The following is a 22,042-nucleotide window of genomic DNA, read 5'->3' on the forward strand; positions in this document are numbered from 1 at the left end:
GATAACAGGGATTGACTCCAATACTTTTTTTATTCAAAGCAAGATTCTGATATAAAAGCATCAAAGAATTGACACCTTTCTCAACAATAGTAACTGTGACAGGGATCTTGGAATCCCAGTGGACAACCATTTAAATATGAGCCAACAGTGTGCAGCAAATGCCAAAAAAGACAATACAGTTCTAGGCTGCATTAACAGAGGAATAGAACCAAGATCACCTGAAGTGTTAATACAACTTTATAATGCTTTGGTAGGACCAAGCTTGGAATACCACATTCAGTTTTGGTCACTACTGTGTAAAAAGGATGTTGCAACTTTAGAAAGAGTGCAGAGAAAAGCAACAAAGATGATTAGGGGACTGAAGGCTAAAATATATGAAGAATGATTGCAGGAACAGGGTATGTCTAGTTTAATGAAAAGAAGAACTAGGGGAGACATGTTAGCAATGTTTCAATATCTCAGGGGTTGCCCCAAAGAAGAGGGAGTCGAACTATTCTACAAAGCACCTGAGGGTAGAACAAGAAGCAATGGGTGGAAACTAAACAAGGAGAAAAGCAACTTAGAAGTAAGGAGAAATTTCCTCACCTTACTGTTAATCAGTGAAACAGCTTGCCTCCAGAAGTTGTAAATTCTCCAATACTGGAAGTTTTAAGAATATGTTGGATAAGCATTTGTCTGAAGTAGTGTAGGGTTTCCTGGCTAAGCGAGAGGTTGGACTAGAAGACCTCCAAGGTCCTTCCAACTTTGTTGTTGTTGTTGTTGTTGTTGTTGTTTTCACATAAAACACAGTAATGTACAGCAAACAAGATTTATATGCTGGATTTTGTATTATAGTATCACAAGTCAAACACTTCCCAAGTGCCTAGGACTGTGTGATGTATTTTCGTATAATGTGCACAGATCCAAGTACGGTGGCATTTTGCAACTGATAGATCATGATTTTTTCAATGTTTATTGTTTTTAAATGCCGGCTGAGGTCTTTCGGCACAGCATTCGGTGTGGATGTTGGATAACCCTTTGTCTGAAGTAGTACAGTATAGGGTTTCCTGCCTAAGCAGGGGGGTGGACTAGAAAACCTCCAAGGTCCTTTCAAATTTGTTGTTGTTGTTATATTATTATTATTATTATTATTATTATTATTATTATTATTATTATTATTATTATTATACTAAAACATGCTTCGCAGTCATAATTAGAAGAAAAGGCAGTAACTGAACATTAACCATAAAATAAGTAGAACATTATTTTCATGTACAATTTGTAAACAGTCACTCTTTACAACAGTTCTTCACCAAAGAAAAACAGTATGGCTAATCTGCATCATTTCTTAACAGGGACAAAGAAGATGTATCTGAAGCACGATTGCGAGAGAAAAAGTTCACATGACCCTTTGCTGATAGCAGGAGAAAGTGGTAGCATACAGGCTCTTGATTTTGAGGATGACATTGAAATGCTCTTCAACAACCTCCTTACTAAATAGATAATGAGTGGCTGAAAAGGCAGAAGAAATCGTGAGAGTCAAAGTTCGTGCAGACAGAGATGGAGAACTCTGTCTAACTCCATTAGAAATTAAAATTATTTCAGGGTCATGCAGGATCACACATGACAAATTTTCAGTCCAAAGAAATGAATTATAAGGGTGACAAGTAGGACGCATAACAGTGCTTAGCAACTCTGTATTCTCTTCTCACTTCATTTCATCCTTGATTTGCTACCCAGGTTTCCAATTAACACTTGCTGCTGTCATCATGAGTATGCTAATTGTCATTAAAAATGCTAATGTGGGATGCTAATACAGGTAGTTCTCATTTAGCAACTGCCTCATTTAGTACCCGTTAGCAATTGTGACAGTGGTAAAAAAAAGTAACTTTGCACATTTACAATCTTCACAGGTCTGCAAAGCAAAGTAAAATTGAAATAAGATGGTAACTATAGTCACCGGTATATAAGATATATATAAGATGCATCAAGATTTTGGCCTCCTGAAGTTACCATCTTACTTCAATTTTCCTTTGCTTTGCAGACCTGCAAAGATTGTAAATGTGCAAAGTTACAAAGTAATAAGTAAGAAAAAAAGTTTTTGTCCTCCACGGCCCAAGAAGCACTCTGCAAGCCACCTCTGTTTTTTTGCAAAAATGGAGCCATTTTTCCACCCATTTTTTTGTTTAAAAAAGGGACTGGGCAGAGGGTTTGGGAGGCCTGCAGAGAACTCCTGGGGGCTGGGGAAGGCAAAAACGCACCTGGTTTTTGTCAATTTTTTCACACATGGAGATGTTTTTACCTTCCCCCAGGAGCACGCTGCAGGCCTCCCAAACCCCGTGCACCCCATTTTTGTGAAAAATGGGCCCATTTTTTGCAGAAATGGGATGCAGGGGTGGGGCTTCAGGAGGCCAAAGATAGCTGTATTCGGCATATAAGACACACCAACATTTCCACCCTTTTTAGGGTATGATTATTTCATTTAATAACCAAATTGTCAGTCCCTATGGTGGCTATTAAATGCAGACTATTGATGTTGGTATTTACAGGTGAAACTGGAAAAATTAGAATAGAATTAGAATGCAAAAGTTCATTTATTTCAGCAATGCAACTTAAAAAATGAAACGTTATATATGAGAGAGATTCATTACATGGACAGCGAGATAGTTCAAGCCATGATTTGTCATAATTGTGATGATTATGGGGTACAGCTTATGAAAATCCCAAATCCGCCATCGTAGAAATTTAGAATATTACATGTGATCAATAAAACAAGGATTGTACATAGAACAATATTGGACCTCTGAAAAGTATAAGCATGCATATATACTCAGTACTTGGTTTGGGCCCATTTTCAGCAATTACTGCTTCAATGCAGTGTGGCATAGAAGATATCAGCCGGTGGCACTGCTGAGATGTTATGGAAAACTAGGATGCTTCAATAATGGCCTTCAGCTCTTCTGAATTGTTCAGTCTCAGTCTCTCATCTCTCTCCTGGCAATGCCCATATTTTCTCTATAGGGTTCAGGTCAGTCAAGTTTGCTTCCCAATCAAGCACAGTAATCCTACCGGTCATTGAACCAGGCTTTAGCACTTTTGGCAGTGTGGGCAGATGCCAAGTCCTGCTGGAAAATTGAAGTCAGTATCCCCATAAAGCTCAGCAGCAGAAGGAAGCATGAAGTGCTCCAAAATCTCCTGGTAGACGGCTGTGTTGACCCTGGACTTAATGAAGCACAGTGGACCAACACCAGCAGATGACATGGCTCCCCAAATTAACACAGAGTGTGGAAACTTTTGCATCTCATTTGGAAACCAAGGACTCAGAGTATGGAGGAAAAATGGAGAGGCACACACAACAAGATGCTTGAAGTCTAATGTGAAGTTTCAAGTCTCTGGATTATCACTATTAGCTACTTCAGCATATCCAGAAGCTGATAATATGAGAAAAACACTCTACTTTGATATCACATTAGTGTCTCTCTTCTTTTATCATATTATTACATAATATTCAGTTTATATGATGGATGTATAATCTACAATCCAAATATGTGATCTTTAATGTTTATAAGAAAAGAGCCGGGGTGGCACAGCAGGTAGAGTGCTGTACTGCAGGCCACTGAAGCTGACTGTAGATCAAATCTCATCACCGGCTCAAGGCTGACTCAGCCTTCCATCCTTCTGAGGTGAGTAAAATGAGGACCCGGATTGTGGGGGCAATATGCTGGCTCTGTTAAAAAGTGCTATTGCTAACATGTTGTAAGCTGCCCTGAGTCTAAGGAGAAGGGTGGCATAAGAATTGAATGAATGAATGAATGAATGAATGAATGAATAAATCAATAAAAATACTGAGTTTCTTATCAAAAGCAAGTTGTATTGTTTAGAAGGTTTCGTATGATAGGATGTAATTCAATATAACAAAATTGGAAGGGACCCTGAAAATGTTCTTGTCCAACTGTTTGCTCAAAAAGAAAACCCTATACTATTTCAGACAAATTATTGCCCAATCTTTTCTTTAAAATATCCAGTGTTAGAATATCCACAACTTCTGGAAGCATGTTGTTTCATTGATTAATTGTTCTAACTTTTAGGAATTTTCTTCTTACTTCTAGATTTCTTCTCTTCATTATTAGTTTCTATTCATTGCTTCTTGTTCTACCTTCAGGTGTTTTGGAGATTAGGTTGACTCCCTCTTCTTTGTGGCTGCTCCTTAGATATTGTAAGACTATTATCATATCATCACTAGTCTTTCTTTTCATTAAACTAGACATACTTAATTCCTGCAACCATTCTTCATATGTTTTTGCTTCCAGACCTCTATTTATCTTTATTATTCCTTAAAATTCCTGTCTCACAGTTTTTTTGTCCAATGGTAGTTATAACATATATGCCATATAACGTATATGGAATCATGTTAAAATTATAAGACATGGAAATCTATCAGGATAAGTCAAAGCACTGAAGTGGCACTCACAACATGAGTTGCATATATCACATGCATCTAAAAAGGAGCATGGCTTTGACCACTCCATTCACATCTGCCTTTTTTATTCAACTTCCCATGTATTCCCCTATATCTGGGAATAAATGGATGAATGGATGGATGGATGGAAGATGGACAGATAATAAACAGGTATCACTTTTTCCTCTATGTGAAAAATAATAATACTTTTACTCCCTAACCCAAGAATTCAATTTAATAAGTCATCCTTATGCTAACCATTTATTAGTTTAAAATCACGGTTTTCAGGTTGGAGAATATTTTTATTTGGAAATGATGTTGCTATTTTTATAAGCTATATAATTGTGGATTTTTCTTTATGCTTTTTGAAGTTAAAAGTTTAAAAGTTAAAGGTGGAATAATGCTATTTTCCAGCATTCTGATGAGGTCTGAAAAGAATTACTACCTTAAATGAGAAAACAACCCAACTCCACCTACCAAATGTCAAATAAACAGTATATCAATGGTATTTCATATTCTTCTTCTTACCCATATCAGACATCTCTGGCACAGTAACGATATATGGTCCATCTGTAAATTTGGGTGCATTGTCATTGATATCTTGTACTTTGATAATAAACTCAGATTCAGGCTCAAGTGGCTTGTTTGTCCATCTATCAATAGCTTGGGCGTGTAGTACATAGTGTGTCTTCTTTTCTCGATCTAGGCTTTTGGTTGAATGGATGTCTCCAGTCGTGTCATCAATAATAAAGATAGTCCCAGCCCCTTCACCGGTAAGAATGTATTTGACTGATCCATCACCTTTGTCGGAATTGGAGTGCAGCTGTAAAACACAGATATACATGTAATGAAATATTCATTCCGTTATAACCTTGTCCAAAGTAGCACAATATATATATATATATATATGCATTTATGCCATATGCATGATCACTTAATGGGAAAGATAGTATTTTGTTTGTTTTAAATAGAATGAAACCAAAACAGTCAATATAATCCCTTAATTAATCACAATCAGAAATACGATGGAAAAAGGCTGCTTGGCAGGACTAATTATTATTTCCAATGTGGGGAGAAAGGATAAAATAAAACAAGAGAGCAAAGCCACACATTTCCCTATTATATTTACAATTTCTACCCTCTCCACAGAAAAAGAACCAGGAATCCCTTGGGAAATGTTTCATTATTTCAAAAAAAAGTTGCTTTAAAGCATTTATAATATTTTAAATATTTAAATATTTTAAATAATAATAGAATAGAAATAATATTCTAAAGAATCAGTTTCTTATCAGAGACAGGAAATTCCTAATTCATTGCTTTTCCAACTAAATTCAAGCAGCTTGCTTAATAGAGCATTTAAATAGTCTAACATTTAAATAAATATATTCAAACTATTCTAATATTTAAATAGTCTAACATTTAAATAAATATATTCAAACTATTCTAATATTTAAACACTCTATTAAGCAAGCTGCTTGAATTTAGTTGAAAAAACAATGAATTAGGGCACTGTTTCTTAATCAAGATATACGATTGGAAGAATCAGTAAACTGCAAATCTCTTTCTGCATCTGTTTAAGTAAACAATTCCAATACATTGAGAAGGCTTAACAAATGAGATGTTTTATAATGTAAGGTAACAGCATGCAGCTTCTCCTAAACAACAAGCTCATTTTCCTAAACAAAATTGATTTCTTTTCCTTAGCTGATCTTGGAACATAGCGATGCCTTGCATTAATTATCTTTTATCAAGCTCCACGTTTAGTAAGCTTATTAGTACAAAGTGGAACTTGTATGGTTTCCCTTAATGTCTATAAAGTACTGGTCCCGATTCTGTGAACAAAATATTAATCTATTGATTATTCTAGGGTTACAATTGAAAAATCATTATTTGTAGCTATAAAAATGAAGCTATAATAACAGAAATGGGGAGGGGGGGAACTTTAGGATATAAATGCAATGTAAATGTAAATTTTAAATCTGATATTTAATTAAATTATACATTTGCTAGTGGTTGATACAGAAATTGCCCTACTATTTTAATTCCTATTTTTAGTCCTGTTTATTTTCCAATTTAGATAAATAATAGTAAGATAAATAAAATATAATAATTAAAATACAACAGTTTATATTTCTATAGGGGAGGAACACAGGAACACTTTTTTTAAAAAAAATCCAACCAACTGCCTTTATGACTTATAGAGCCTGGCTGTAGATTGCTAGCTAAAATAGGAAAAAATAGTATCTTATTAATTGAAGCTAAATTTTACAATAACCATAGATAAATAGTGTATAATAAACAAGTTAGACAAAAGATAACATAGTATTCACCAGATTACCCAGGAAATTATTAATAAATGTAGCTATCAACCTGTTACAAAAATAACTGTCAAAGTCATCATAGAGACTATTCAGCTCTCTACACTTCAAGGCCAGATTTGAGGACTGCCAAGGAAAAGATAAAAGGCAGGGGTGTCAAACTTGCAGCCTGCGTGCCGGATGCACTACATGCAGGCCACGCTCAATCTGGCTGCGTGAAGGCAAAAATGCCACAATATGTCATGTGACATCATGTGATGCACTTGAGTTTGACAACCATGATGTAAGATGTAAGAGCATGAGGATGATTAGGTACTCAAGTTGACCAAAAGCCATGATGGTGCAGTGGCTAGAATGCAGTATTGTAGGATACTTCTGCCAACTGCCAACAGTTCAAGTCTCACAAGCTCAAGATTGACTCAGCCTTCCATCCTTCCAAGGTGGATAAACTGAGGTACCAGATTGTTGGGGGCAATATGCTGATTCTGTAAACCATTTAGAGCGGGTTGTAAAGCACTGTTAAGTGGTATATAAGTCTAAATGCTATTGCTATTCAGCTGGTTCGCTTGTTAATTTCAGAGTGGATTCAATTAAATTTGATTTTCTATATCCAGAATCTGAATTCTTTTATTATTAGTATTATTTTTTTATTTTTTATTTAAAACAAAACATACATATAAAAACGCATAAACACACATCCGGGATGATTTACATCCCAACTTTTGTCAGAAGCACATACGGTGCTGTATACATTTTCATATTAACTGAGAACTTTTTTTGTCTATATTTACTGTAAATACTATACATTTCATAAGAAAAGAAAAATTCAAAACAGGAAAAAAGAAAAGAAGAAAAGACAGAAAAATCTAATTTCAATTAGGAAGATAAACATATCAATTATTGAACTTTTGAACCTTGCATTTTATTTCACTTAATCAGCTATTTCTTTATTTTAACCAAATGTAGAATTTATCCCAAACTCTATAATTTATCCCAAACTCCTCTTTCCCTTCTAATGTTTTGGTTAACCATCTTGGCACATTCCATAATGTTTTAAATTATCATCTCTTCTCTTGGTAGGTCCTCACTTTTCCATAATTAGGTATATGTTATCCTAGCCACTGTTAGAATATGGGAAATCAAGTACTGTATTTATCTTCTTTTTTATATACTTTGTTAAAAATCCCTTTTTTACATTTCCAACACAAAGGTGATACATTTGGAAACATTTCTGAAATTCTCTCAGGTGCTAAATGCCAACGGTAAAACATCTTGCATTGGTTTTCTATAAATGCATTTGACCTGGTAATTTGCCAATTAAAGGACCACACTTTTTTCCCATTTATCCAATTCAATCGAATATCCGAAGTTTTTTGCCCAGCTGATCACATTTTCTTTATGTCCACCTCCATTTCATAGTTGATTAAAAATTTATAAATTTTACCAATTAGTTTTGTATCTGTTCCCATGATTATCCTATCTAGACTGCTCTTTCCCACTTGGAACCCGAGTCCTGCCTTATCTTTTTGATATATATATCCTGTATCTGTAGATATGTCCACCAATCCAAAATTCTCCCTTCTCCCTAATTCTTCTTTTGATTTTAATTTGAATTGTGAAATCCCTGTTACTTAATCATTCCATTCTTCAAGTAGACTCATAAAGCTGGGAAGGTTGGGAAAGTTTATGTCAAGAGTGAAGTTAGCACTATGGCCCTACATGCCACCCCCCCCATACTTTATCATACAGCGTCTGTGAGAATTAGAATAATTGAAGTCCAATAGTCATAAGGAAATGATTTTATTTTATATAGTACATATAGATAAGTCAAGCAAGATACATTTTATCATACTTAATAAAGTTTGCATTCCAAGAGTAAATTGCAATAGGCGTGAAAAATAAAAATGTCATGAGAGAAGTGAGCCATACTATAGCTTGTATATATTCATATCTATTTTTTCAGTATAACCCTATACATGTCTATTCTCATTTAGTTCAGGTGAAGTTACTCCTAGATAAATGTGCACATGACTGCATCTTTAACTGACATGATATGCAGACATTTTCCAAGGAGCTGCTACAGAAATCCTGTATAGTTTTATTTAAAGGTCAGCTGAAACTAATGGTATAGGGAACATGAGAATTCAGATGGGGTTTTTTATAGTACTGCTGAAATAAAATTCCACAGACACCTCTGATCTTTTCTTTGATAAAATGTTGCTATAACAAATTATTATTTTTGGTTTTGAATTTGTAGACACAAAACTTTAACTGTGTAAGAGAACTGATTTTATTTTATTATTATTGGTTTCATTCTCAGCCAGACTTGGCAATTTTGTCCACCTACTGAGTCTTTCCCAAGGACCTGGGATAGGCAGATATTGTTGGGGGATGCAGAGCTTAAATTTTTCAGCAGGCAATTCTTTCATTTCACTTAATGATCTGGAAAATCACTTAATGATTAAAACCAAGTGTGCCAGGATTATGGTCACTGAGCGAAGCAGTCACGTTGCATTTTGCTTAATGGTCATTTTGCTAAACAATTGACATTCTCATCCCAATTATGAATTTAAGTCAAAGAGTATCTATATATGAAACACTGTATATAGGAAGGCCATTTTCACCCTCCCCAGACTTTAAAAAAGCCTGCAGAGCCTGGGGATGCTGAAAAACAGCCCAACAGGCCAATTGGAAATTTGTTTCCGAATTTCTCATTGGCCCATTGGGATCATTTTTTTTTGCCATCCGCAGGCTCTAGAGACTCTCCTGGAGCCTGGGAAGGGTGACAGATGACCCAACAAGCCCACCGGAAGTCCGGAGGCTTCAGTGACGCTTGTACACATGTGTGTGTCGGCAGCGTGGGGGGTTGTGCAATCCTGCTTGGGGGAAGGGCATTGCATTATGGATGTGAACAGGCGTGCGTGTGCTGTTGCGCATACACACATTCTTTTGGTACCTTGCAGGGAGTGGGACATGCAAGAGGGGCACTGCACACCCACACTTTCGGCACCCAATGTTCGCCATCACTGTTATATAAGCATATTCAGCCAGTAAGCAGGTATTGAGCAGTGGAGAGTGAAGTTGGAACTAAAAAGCTTTCTCAAAGAGCAGGGAAACTGGACATGAGAAAGATGTGGCCCACTCCATCTCTTCTCTATCATTGTAAGCATCTTCCTTCCCCACTCATAATCTGTCTTCTGATTTGCTTCACTTCCAAGTTCCGTGCACAGTGTTTTTGAGTTCCAGGAACCATAACTGATATAGGAAGCTTTTTGTGTTCCCCCCCCCCCCCCCCAAATTCTATCTCATAAAACAGGAAATAAGCACTTGGAATAGAATGAGATCATTTCGATCCTATGCAGGATCAATAAAATAAAACAAATAAAAATAATTATTCACCCTGTTACAAATAAAGACACTCTATATCTATGTCTACATAATAAACCCATCATGACTCTATATGTATTTCCTTCCTTCCTTCCTACTTTAAATTGTTTTTATTGTCCAATTTGTTAAAACAATAGTGTAACCCCCCCTGTGTTCCTTAGGATGCAAATACACAAAGAATAAAAGCATTAGTCTTTTATTTCTGACTCTGAGCAAGTCATATTCATGGCATATTTTCCCTGTACCTGAAGATTCCATTATAGTCATAAAGCACCTGAAATAATAACAGATGCATTGATTAATATGCACTCTGCTTCATCATTTGAAAGCTAAAATGTTTAAATTTGCAGAAGATGAGGGTTTTTTTAAATTTCTTCCTGAACTCACTTCACATGGAATATATGAATGAATAACTATCAAAGGAAGGAAAACACTACCAATTGATATGTTTCTGTTATTATGTAGAGAAGATAATTTCTAATTTCATCAGAACCCATCTGGAACAAAGAAACAAAAGTGCAAGCAGCAATGCTGCCATTCAATTCCACAGGGCTTTAGATATTAATGTAAACTGGTTAATCTGGCAAAATCCAGATTAGTTTTGCAAGACTAAGTTGCATCTGAGCAATTAAATCCCACAGTCTGCATTGTGACTAATATGTGCATTGATGTCCCTGCAAAAACAGCCAGCACATCATGCTAAAAGGAGAAAAGCTGAACTGAAAACTGAGTGGGAAAAGGATAAAAACCAATACATAAAATAACCAGGGAAAGGAGAAACTCTGGGGCAATTATATGGCCTTGGGAAGGAAACAAAATTGCAAGCAGTTTTAATGCAAGCCTCCATCTAAAAGAAGCCTACCAGACAAATAAAATAGTCCAAAGCAAAACACACAATTTGTAAATAGCTCCCGTATTTTTTGGAATAAAATACACACTCCCCCCCCCCACAAAAGAGGGTAGAAAGGTTGGTGTTTTATATGCTGAATATGGCCATTTTGGCCTCCAGAAATCCTACCCCCAAGTCCCATTTTTGCGAAAAATGGGCCCTTTTTTCACACAAATGGGGTGTGCAGAGACTTTGGGAGGGCTGCAAAGAGCTCCTGGAGACTGGGCAAGGCTGGTGTTTTGCAAAAATAGGGGCTTTTTTTTCCTTCCCCCAGTCCCCAGGAGCACTCTGCAGTCTTCCATTAACCCTCTGTCTGCCCTATTTTGTGCAAAAATGGGTCCATTTTTGCAAAAAAATGAGGCCAATTTTGCAAAAAAAACGGGGCACACACAAGGTTTGGTGCTCCTGGTGGCTGGAGAGGACAAAACCTTTTTTTTCTTACTTACCACTTTGAAATCTTGGTGCGTCTTATACACTGGTGCCTCTTATAGTCCAAAATATATGGCAAACTAAAAGCATTAATCTCCTGAATGAAAGCAAATATATGCACTGCAGGATAATGTTGCAGGATCCAATCTCTTGCAACGCTCAAAGCAGGCTGAAAGAGATTCTGAAGCAGTTCAAAGCATAACAAAGCAAAAGTTTTTTTAGGAAAGAAAGGGACCATATTGTTCTGCAAATGTATTCAAAGTAAGACACCAGTTCAAAACTTTGCACAGCCCTATTGTTTTACCCCCCAAAGGGATAAACATCTATTGGAGTAAAGCAACCATAGTATATAGCTTTATGATAAGTGAGATCTTTGGTCCATTTAATTCATTACTACTATGCAGCATTTTTTTGAGGGTTTCAGGTGGGATAATTTTCTTGTGTCCCAGGGAATAAACTGGGACCTTCTGTGTGCAAAATCCAGAAATCGTCAAATCGTTTATTTGGCAGACTGCCATCAGTGTAGAAGAGGGTTCATTCTCAGAAGTTCACAAATTATTTCATTTAAATCCACAAATTATCTCATTTAAATATAACTTCAATCTTGTTTGCTTCCCCCTTTTTTCCATTGTCCTTTATTTCTCCTTTGGTAAATCTTCATGACTTTTCACATCTTTACATATTGTCCTTTGGGATTGGGCGGCATGGAAGTTGAATAAATTAACAAACAATAAACATTCAAAGCAAAAAATAATAAACCTAAAAATTCTGTTTTAACAAAAACCACATTATTCCTCAAACATCTATTAATCAGACTACAGGGAAGTCATCCAATGTGTAATCTTGAAACCCACCCAGCTTCCCAAACTCCATCTAATCCCACTCATCTAAACAAGCAGAAATCCTAGGGTTGCTACAAGACTTTGATCTCATGCCACATGGCAGTCTAAGATGATTCATTGTGGCTTTATACCCAACAAAAGAGGGGATTAGCTTTAAATGACATGGATTCAGGGAGAGAAATTCAGGCCACCTTCAATTTCTGCCTATCTAGCCTGTCTCCTGGTGAGAAACTGCAACAGCATTCCAAAATGCGGATACAAAAGAGAATTAAGACTAAATAAGCTCCTGTATGAAATTGTAAGAATATACAGTGATACCTTGTCTTACAAACTTAATTGGTTCCAGGATGAGGTTCTTAAGGTGAAAAGTTTGTAAGATGAAACAATGTTTCCCATAGGAATCAATGGAAAAGCGATTAATGTGTGCAAGCCCAAAACTAACCCCTTTTGCCAGCCGAAGCGCCCGTTTTTGCACTGCTGGGATTCCCCTGAGGCTCCCCATGGGAAACCCCACCTCCGGACTTATGTGTTTTTGCAATGCTGCAGGGGAATCCCAGCAGGAAAATCCCAGCATTGCAAAAATGAGGTGGGGTTTCCCATGGAGGGGAGCCTCAGGGAAATCCCAGCAGCACAAAAACGGGTGCTTCGCTGGCAACAGAAGTTCGGAGATGGGTTTGTAAGGTGAAAATAGTTTGTAAGAAGAGGCAAAAAAAATCTTAAACCCCGGGTTTGTATCTCGAAAAGTTTGTATGATGAGGCGTTTGTAAGATGGCTAATCACTGTACAAATCAAATTGTGTAGATCCCTGTACAAAGCAAACTCATTTCTTTACTATTTACAATAAAGATAGCATATAATTGTTTTAAAATGTTGCTGTTCTGAAACAGCAGCTAAAAGTCACAAGATAAAAAGATAATTAGAGAATCCAGCCTGATACTGTTAAAATGCACAAGACTCCAGGGTTCTAGGTAAGTCCTCTTTTTCATTAACGTTCCATAACATAATTTGTATCATTGGTAATCTACTAAGAGATTTGAGTTGGAACACTGTACCTACTATCTTGTATATGAAGTTCTTCTATCTTCTTTCCATGGAAAAAAGGGCATCTGAAGATGGAAAATGGTACATGCTGAGTTTGTATTTTCTTACTTCGAATATTTTTTTTTTGCTCTTTTCACTAACTTTTCTTCTCTTTGCCAATACAATACAACATTTCTTTTCTCGTGTCCATGCGGCTGTATGACTTGAAGGGAGACTGCAAATGGTATTTGCAGAATGTGGAACAGAATCAGATCATGAACATTACCCCAAATTATTTTTATGAATGCCTTCTCCTTGAGGATCCATTTAGTTGGTAATTATAATAAAAATGCAAATAGCATGCTGATCAGTTGGTTAATGATCCGATCAAGGTTGGTAATGTTCCTACAATAAAAATCTGTGCCCACGCATTAAGTATTGCATCAGTTCATCCAAGATATTTCCACATATCATAGGCCATGGTCAAACTTAGTAAGAATTCTGAAATATGTTGGGAAATAAAAGGGAGAGATCTGGCAAATAAACAGCTGTAGCCAAAAATAATAATAGAACTGATCCCTCTATTTTGTGAATGGATTCACAGAAGGCCTACCACTAGTAATTCAGATGCACAGGTAAAAATACAGTAGAAGCCCTTTAGAAGCAAGGCAGATCCCTTTTCCATTTCAGCCTCAAGAACTTTACCAAACCATAGTTTCAAAATTCCACAGGCTATTTTTATGGAATGGAATGGAATGGAATACAGTCATTTGTGACAAGTCATAATACAAGCATTTGTGGCAAGAGATGGGAAAATGAGAAGATTAATAGTAGTGCAGCCTTATGAATAGTTTGACAGTGTTGAGATAATGATTCCATTAGCAGAGTGATGGCGTTCAGCAAAAAACCTGTTCTTGTGTCCAGTTGTTCTGGTGTGCAGTGCTCTATAGCATTGTTTTGAGAGCAGGAGTTGAAGCAGTTTGTGTTCAGAATGTGAGGGGTCTGTAAATATTTCCACAGCCCTCTTTTTGACAAGTGCAGTATACAGGTCCTCAGAGGAATAGATAAAGAAATTAAAATAGAATGTGGATATGAATTAAGAACATAACTGTTCTTTGCATGGCTTCAGTATTTATCCAAGACTCCCAAAACCCAATTCTTGAAATAATATTCTCTTTTATTTATTTTTCACACAAGCTTAAATATATAAATCTTTAGCAAGGTAAATGCAAGCAGCAAGAATAATTATAGTTTTCTATCGGCTTGAGAACTCAATCTTTCTGAGAAGCGTTCCAACATTCCATTCTCAGCTGGCTCTGGGATTACAAGGCTATAAATCACTGCTTTGGGTCAATTAGTTTCCTGGACTTCATAACAAATACAGCCAAGCAGTTTCTAGCTCACTCTTGTTCCTGAACGCCACAAAATTGCTGCCATTCTTTTGATCAATGTTGTCAGACCACACCTTCACTTCCTACTGTAACCTGGAAGTGGCCACATTCATTCATTCATTCATTCATTCATTCATTTATTGGATTTGTATGCCGCCCCTCTCCATAGACTCGGGGCGGCTAACAACAGTAATAAAAACAGCATATAACAATCCAATATTAAAACAGTTAAAAACCCTTATTATAAAACCAAACATACATACAGACATACCATGCATAAAATTGTAAAGGCCTAGGGGGAAAGATTATCTCAGTTCCCCCATGCCTGGCGGCAGAGGTGGGTTTTAAGAAGCTTACGAAAGGCAAGGAGGGTGGGGGCAATTCTAATCTCTGGGGGGAGTTGGTTCCAGAGGGCCGGGGCCACCACAGAGAAGGCTCTTCTCCTGGGTCCTGCCAAGCGACATTGTTTAGTTGACGGGACCTGGAGAAGACCCACTCTGTGGGACCTAACTGGTCGTTGGGATTCGTGCAGCAGAAGGCGGTCCCTGAAATCTACTAATGTGGATTGATACTTTTTACCTTGGATTTCTTCTCTTCTTTTGGCTATCCTTCTATATCTTGGGTCAATTCATTCATCTCCCGATACATCTCCATCACTATCTGGCAGGGATCAACTTCCCATTGTAACATCAGCCCCCTCTGGCACTCCCACATCGCTATCTGCCTCACTCTCAGTTTCCCTTTCCTCTGACAGCCTCCCTAACCCAGGATAACCTGAGCGACCAGGCTCATGCTCCTAAGAATCAGGCATGTCCCCAGGCAGACAAGGATAAGGTTTCTCTCCAGCTCCACTCCCACCAAAAAACACACACACCTTGGAACCAATCCTTCCGATTAATTAAATCTTCCAGAGCTTAGCAAATGTTTTGTTAATAGAGGTCTAGAAAAAAATAGCTAATGTTACCTTTGGTATCTGATTCTGCACTAAGTACTTTGAGTCAGCCTGAGAAAATAGTGAGAATATGCTTAAGTGCATGTGTAAGAGATTTTGAATTAAAGATTTAAAAGCATGAAAATGAGTGTGAGTGATCAATTATGTTTATAGAAGACTGTCAACATCCAAGCACAAGAAACAAATAGCTCCAAGTGCTAAGAAGAAGCAAATTAAGTGAAATCTGGCAGAGCTTGTCAGCATGGTCCTCCTTCATGTACTTTTGTTTTCTGTTCATTGAATATCTGTACTGGATTACTTATGTATTATTTTTCAACTTATTTATTTATTCTAATACTTGGAAATGGTTCAGGGGACAGAACCCAGAAATTTGATTTTTCAGCTAAGTTATTTTTTCCTGCTGTTTATTGCCCAATAAACATTCAGCTGAATTTTGTTGGTCCTTTCAAATTCCCTGCTATTATGAATATTTATTTGGTAATATTACTATCAGCAAGGATGTTTTTGCAATGTACACATGTTTATTTATTTGGATGACATATGTCTTACTTTTCTCTTTACAAGGCAAACATTACTAGCCTAGTGGGTCGGGTAGAAGTAAAACAGAATGCTATTTCTCTTCCAGTATTCTAAGGTGGCATTGCTTTTTCCCTCTCTACAGACAAGTATTCTTAATTCAGTGACTTCTATTTAGGTTCTCCCTACGCATGAAGTAAGAATACAGCTATGGGGAAATTCACTAAAAAAAAAGGATGCTTGGATTATCTCCCTCCAAACCAAAAATAATTGTCCAATCAAATTTCTTTAGTTACATTATTTGACTCTTCAAATTATTTGGAGTAAAGCAGCTAAAATGTGAAGTGTTTATGGACATTGATAAGACAGAAGTTATTCTTCGAATAGTCATCTGTGCATCCACATACTGTATATTTCAGGGCCTATGTAGACCTCTTCAAAGAGTTTTAAAACATAGCTGCCTTTGGTATTTGAAGACCACCTTCTTATATAATGTATTTTGTGTTGTGGTTAGCTCTGGCCCAGCTCCTGCCCCAAGGACTGTGGATGTGGGGGAGACATCCACATGCTGTTTGCCCCCCCCCCCGGCAGTGTTCCCTCTAATTTTTTTTTTGGGTGGGCGGAAACATATAGTGTCTGAGCGGCAGTCCCTTTGGGACTGGGCAGCACAGAAATAATAAATAAATAAATAAATAAATAAGCAAACAAACAAACAAACAAATAAAAAACCCACCCTGTTTTGCCTCAGAGAATTTCAAAATAAAATACTGTACTGTGTGTCTATAACAGTGAGCTCATAATAGGGCAACTCTATCAATATCAAAATGCCACTTAAATAGTTGAGCTAGTTTCAAACTAGATTTTGATTTTCTTTCTCTCTTCCTTACTCCCATTCTTTTTCTTTCTCTTTTCCTTCCTCTCTTTTTTCTATCTGTTTCTCTCTCTTCCTCTCTCTCTCCTTCCCTCTCACTCTTTTCCTCTCGGCTTCTGGGCAGGTTTGGAAAACTCTGAGTTGATGATGATTTTTAAGTGAGCGATTGCTCACTGCTCAGCTTAGAGGGAACTATGCCCCCTGGTGGAATCTGCTGATGAAGGTTCCTCTGACCAAGAAGACATGAGTGACAGGGAGGAGGAGAGTGTGGCAGACAGCTCAGAAGGAGATCAATTATCTAGCTCCTCCTTGGATTCAGAACAAGAGTTAATGATACAGTCACGCATGCGGAGAGCGATGCATAGACAACAACAACTGAGAGATTATTATCAAAGAAAATGAGGCCACCTGTGGTTGGGTGGGGCTGTGGTAATTAGTGAGGCTGCTATAAAGAGCAGCCTGTGGGTTTGGCCATTGTGGAGGATTATCTGATCGTTGTGTTTCGTGACGGCTTTACTGACTTGGACCTTTTGTGTGCTGATTTTTCCCCGCTTTGAAACTAAACCAGGGCAAAGTGTGTTTCACTTTGTGAAAAAAGAAGGACTGTTAATTGCCTCACAGCTGCAAGCTAAGTATCACAGAACTGATAAGGGACTTGTACAAATTACCAGTTTGTTTGGAGACGAGTGCTCTTTGCTATCCCAAAAGAAGGCTTGGTTTAAGTGAATTTTCATTATAAAGAACATTGTTTTGAATTTTCAAACGTGTGTGTGTCTGAAATTGTATCTGTGCATTTTTGGGAGGATTCTACAGAGCTCGACAGAACAATTTTGAATGGAAGAATTTATTTTTTTACTTCAGTTTCAAGTGTCAGTAAACATGCAACCAAATATGCCTATCTTTGAGCCACAGAATGAATCACTGAAAATGACTTGATTAAGTTGATGTGTATGTTAGCAGTCTATTCTTTATAATGGTCTCTGGCATTATACATGTGGCTAGGTACTAAAGTACCTACTTACAGGTAGTGGGGCAGCCTGTTTGCAAAGTTACATCAGATGTGGCTTTAGCATCCAAATGACATTGCTTAATCAAACTGAGACTATGCACCATAACTAGGGGAAAGCAAGCATTTAAGAGTCCTATGCATGCAAAACGAGGATTAATAGGTATTTTCTTATGGAGAAGCCAAGAGTCAATTGTTTTGAGAGCAGACTTCAATTATTCCAGCAACCAACAATCACTTCATTAAAAGATCACAAAAGTGAGAGCAAAGTGCCCATTCAAATGTGGAAAACAGCAGCAATGGATTCAAATTGCCATGGGGAAAGAAGGAAGTGATCCCACATACTGAGAGAGGCTATCAACTCTTTAATACAGCCAGAAACAACCTGAAAGAGGGGAATCTCAAAACTCTGCTTTCTTATGCAATCAGGTTATACAAACACTATAAAAGGATGGCAAAATATCATTTGATATAAAAGGATCCTTTTATAGTAACATCCTTTTATAGCAACACCAGATTCAGCAGTAAAAGAGCTTCATTCTCTCTTCTCAGTTGAGTCAGAATGTAATGAATATTACAGGGAGGTGATAAAAGAAAATGTTGTACAAGTTTATGTTTGGAGATTCATTATTCAGATTTTTCACCTGTAGCCTGTAGTCTTCATCGTCAACAACCCATGTTTTATTTACCCAATTCAACTCACTCTCGGTGAAATGGGCTGGTGAAGATATTTGATCCAGATTGTGCAGAGAAATATGTTGCCATAACCATGAGATACAGATAATGCCGTAATACAGATAACCCTCAAATTTTGACCACAGTTGGGACCAGAACTTCCAGAACTAAGCAAGGCAATCATTAAATGAGTTATACCCAATTTTATCACATTTTTTGCCACAGTTGTTGAGTGAGTCACCATCACTTGTTAAGTGGATCATACAGTACAGTGGAACCCCGACATACGAGCAGCTCTACTTACGAGCTACTCGAGATACGAGCTGCGAGATTAGAGAAATTTTTGCTCGACTCACGAGCTCACATTCGAGATACGAGCCGAGAAGACCCGGGCTGGCTTGCTTTGCTTCCGAGCGGAAAAGCCGTGCGTGTGTTTTAAAACATCGGAGCCGGCATGGGGAGGCTTTTAATCAGCCCCCGAGCCCCCAACCCGGACTCGGGGGTTGATTGAGAGCCTCCCCATGCCGGCTCCGATGTTTTAAAACACACGCGCGGCTTTTCTGCTGCCTCCTGGCGAACTTCCCCGCTTTAGGAGGCAGCGGAAAAGCCGCGCGTGTGTTTTAAAACATCGGAGCCGGCATGGGGAGGCTTTTAATCAGCCTCCGAGCCCCGAACCCGGACTCGGGGGTTGATTGAGAGCCTCCCCATGCCGGCTCCGATGTTTTAAAAGACACGCGCGGCTTTTCTGCTGCCTCCTGGCGAACTTCCCCGCTTTAGGAGGCAGCGGAAAAGCCGCGCGTGTGTTTTAAAACATCGGAGCCGGCATGGGGAGGCTTTTAATCAGCCCCCGAGTCCGGGTTCGGGGCTCGGGGGCTGATTAAAAGCCTCCCCATGCCGGCTCCGATGTTTTAAAACACACACGCGGCTTTTCCGCTGCCTCCTAAAGCGGGGAAGTTCGCCAGGAGGCAGCAGAAAAGCCGCGCGTGTCTTTTAAAACATCGGAGCCGGCATGGGGAGGCTCTCAATCAACCCCCGAGTCCGGGTTCGGGGCTCGGAGGCTGATTAAAAGCCTCCCCATGCCGGCTCCGATGTTTTAAAACACACGCGCGGCTTTTCCGCTGCCTCCTAAAGCGGGGAAGTTCGCCAGGAGGCAGCAGAAAAGCCGCGCGTGTCTTTTAAAACATCGGAGCCGGCATGGGGAGGCTCTCAATCAACCCCCGAGTCCGGGTTCGGGGCTCGGAGGCTGATTAAAAGCCTCCCCATGCCGGCTCCGATGTTTTTAAAACACACGCACGGCTTTTCTGCTGCCTCCTGGCGAACTTCCCCGCTTTAGGAGGCAGCGGAAAAGCCGCGTGTGTGTTTTAAAACATCGGAGCCGGCATGGGGAGGCTCTCAATCAATCCCCGAGTCCGGGTTGGGGGCTCGGGGGCTGATTAAAAGCCTCCCCATGCCGGCTCCGATGTTTTAAAACACACGCAGGGCTTCTTTGCTGACTCCTGGCGAACTTCCCCGCTTCAGCCGACGTCTTTTCCCCTCAGCCCTCGGGCTTGCACGCATTAATCGCTTTTACATTGTTTCCTATGGGAAACAATGTTTCGACATACGAGCTGTTCGACGTGCGAGCCTCCTTCCGGAACCAATTAAACTCGTAAGTCGGGGTTCCACTGTATATTCATTAAACAAATCTGGCTTATCCTAGTCTTCCATATTCTTTTACTTATTTCAGCACAGTGAACTATTTCTTCATGGGACGAGATGGGAATTTTTATAAAGGAAAAAAAATGTTCAGGAAGGAAACATGATCCTCTTATTTATGTCCATCACACTCAAATTAAGCTCTGTTGATTTTTTAACAAAACTTGTATTTTTTGCTTATTATATGTCCTTTGCTCCCATGCCTTCTGGTTGGGTGCAGAAAAGGGCAACAAGTATGATCAAGGAAATGGAGCACCTCCCTTATGAAACCAGGTTGCAACACCTGGGTCTCTTCAGCCTTGAAATATGGTGTTTAAGGGGTGACTTGATAGAAGTGCATAAAATCATGCATGAGATAAAATGTGGATAGAGAAAAAATATTTTCTCTATCACATAATAGGACGAGGGGGCACTCTCTAAAGCTCATAGGTAAGAAAGTGAGGACAAATAAAGGGAAATATTTCTTCACCCAGAGGGTCGTTGGTTTATGGAATTCACTTCCAGAAGAGGTCGTGACAGCTGTCAGCCTTGATAGCTTCAAGGCAGGATTAGAAAGATTCATGGATGCCAAGTGTATCGGTAGTTATTGAAATGGATGTCCATGTGCTGCCTCTATGTTGGCAGGATTCCCTTGAGTACCATTTGTTGGGGGTCGAGGGAAAGGGAGGGTTTTGCCTTCTCTTTCTGCTCAAGATCCCCTTGTACAATTGGTGGGCCACTGTGTGACACAGAATGCTGGACTCGATGGGCTTTGGCCTGATTCAGCATGGCTCTTCTTATGTTCTTATATTCTTATGCTGAATTGTGTCTGTATACTACTACTACTACTGTCTATACTGTACATACAATAAACTAGTATCTTACTAGTATCTTGCTACAACTATCTTAGTTCAATAACTCACAGGAACCAACATTTACAGCATTACAGCTTCTTCAAAGCATACTTCTGACGAACAGCAACAGCACACAGCTAACAGTGAACAGAGAGTAAGAGCAGGGAGCTCTTGCCTAGTTAAATACTTTTCACATACCAGTAATTGTTAGGTTGCTGCACGCTCAACTGCCTCTGAATGACTCAGCATTCTCAACAGAGGCCTATTTTCTGCATTAGGATATTACCTAGGGATTTTTACTTTCTGACATTAACAACAATTTAAAAACTAATTCAAGTTCTCTTCTCTCCAATAATTTTTCTCAGTTCAGAAAACTCAGCTGTGTTTCAGCTGGAAGATTCCATGAAATCTCTGAAGAGATACCATAGTCAGTTCAATGCACTACTGTTTGATCCATCTCTTAGACCAGAGTTTTTGAGTATATTAAATACTAGAAATTTATTACAGTCAGACATTTCCATTCCTTTATGTGAATTTCTTAGACACTGGCAGAGATGTCATCTATCATTTCTGTCCCAGTGATTTTTACCTCCCAAAAACCTGTTAATGAATGTTCAACAGCAGAGGATTATGTCGCCTCACACCGTAAATTTGCAGAGGTGTATTATAAAATTAAGAATCTTAAACGTTATTAGGAAATTTATAGTATAAATTGGGCAGCTTACATTGTTAACTATCCCCAACTGTAAAGAGTTTCAGTATCATATAGAGAGAATGGTA

General features: G+C 38.5%; 1 protein-coding gene across 2 annotated transcripts in view; it reads right to left on the reverse strand.

Annotated features, from left to right (window-relative positions):
• Positions 1–22,042, reverse strand: part of CDH18 (cadherin 18) — a 310,510-nt gene that overhangs the window by 156,100 nt on the left and 132,368 nt on the right. For both annotated transcript variants that reach the window (XM_070747111.1, XM_070747112.1), the window contains one exon: positions 4,967–5,261. In XM_070747111.1, coding sequence (XP_070603212.1) covers positions 4,967–5,261 — 295 coding nt within the window. The remainder of the gene's footprint in view (positions 1–4,966; positions 5,262–22,042) is intronic.

This window comes from Erythrolamprus reginae, chromosome 3, assembly GCF_031021105.1.
Source record: "Erythrolamprus reginae isolate rEryReg1 chromosome 3, rEryReg1.hap1, whole genome shotgun sequence".
Classification (NCBI taxonomy): Eukaryota; Metazoa; Chordata; class Lepidosauria; order Squamata; family Dipsadidae; genus Erythrolamprus; species Erythrolamprus reginae.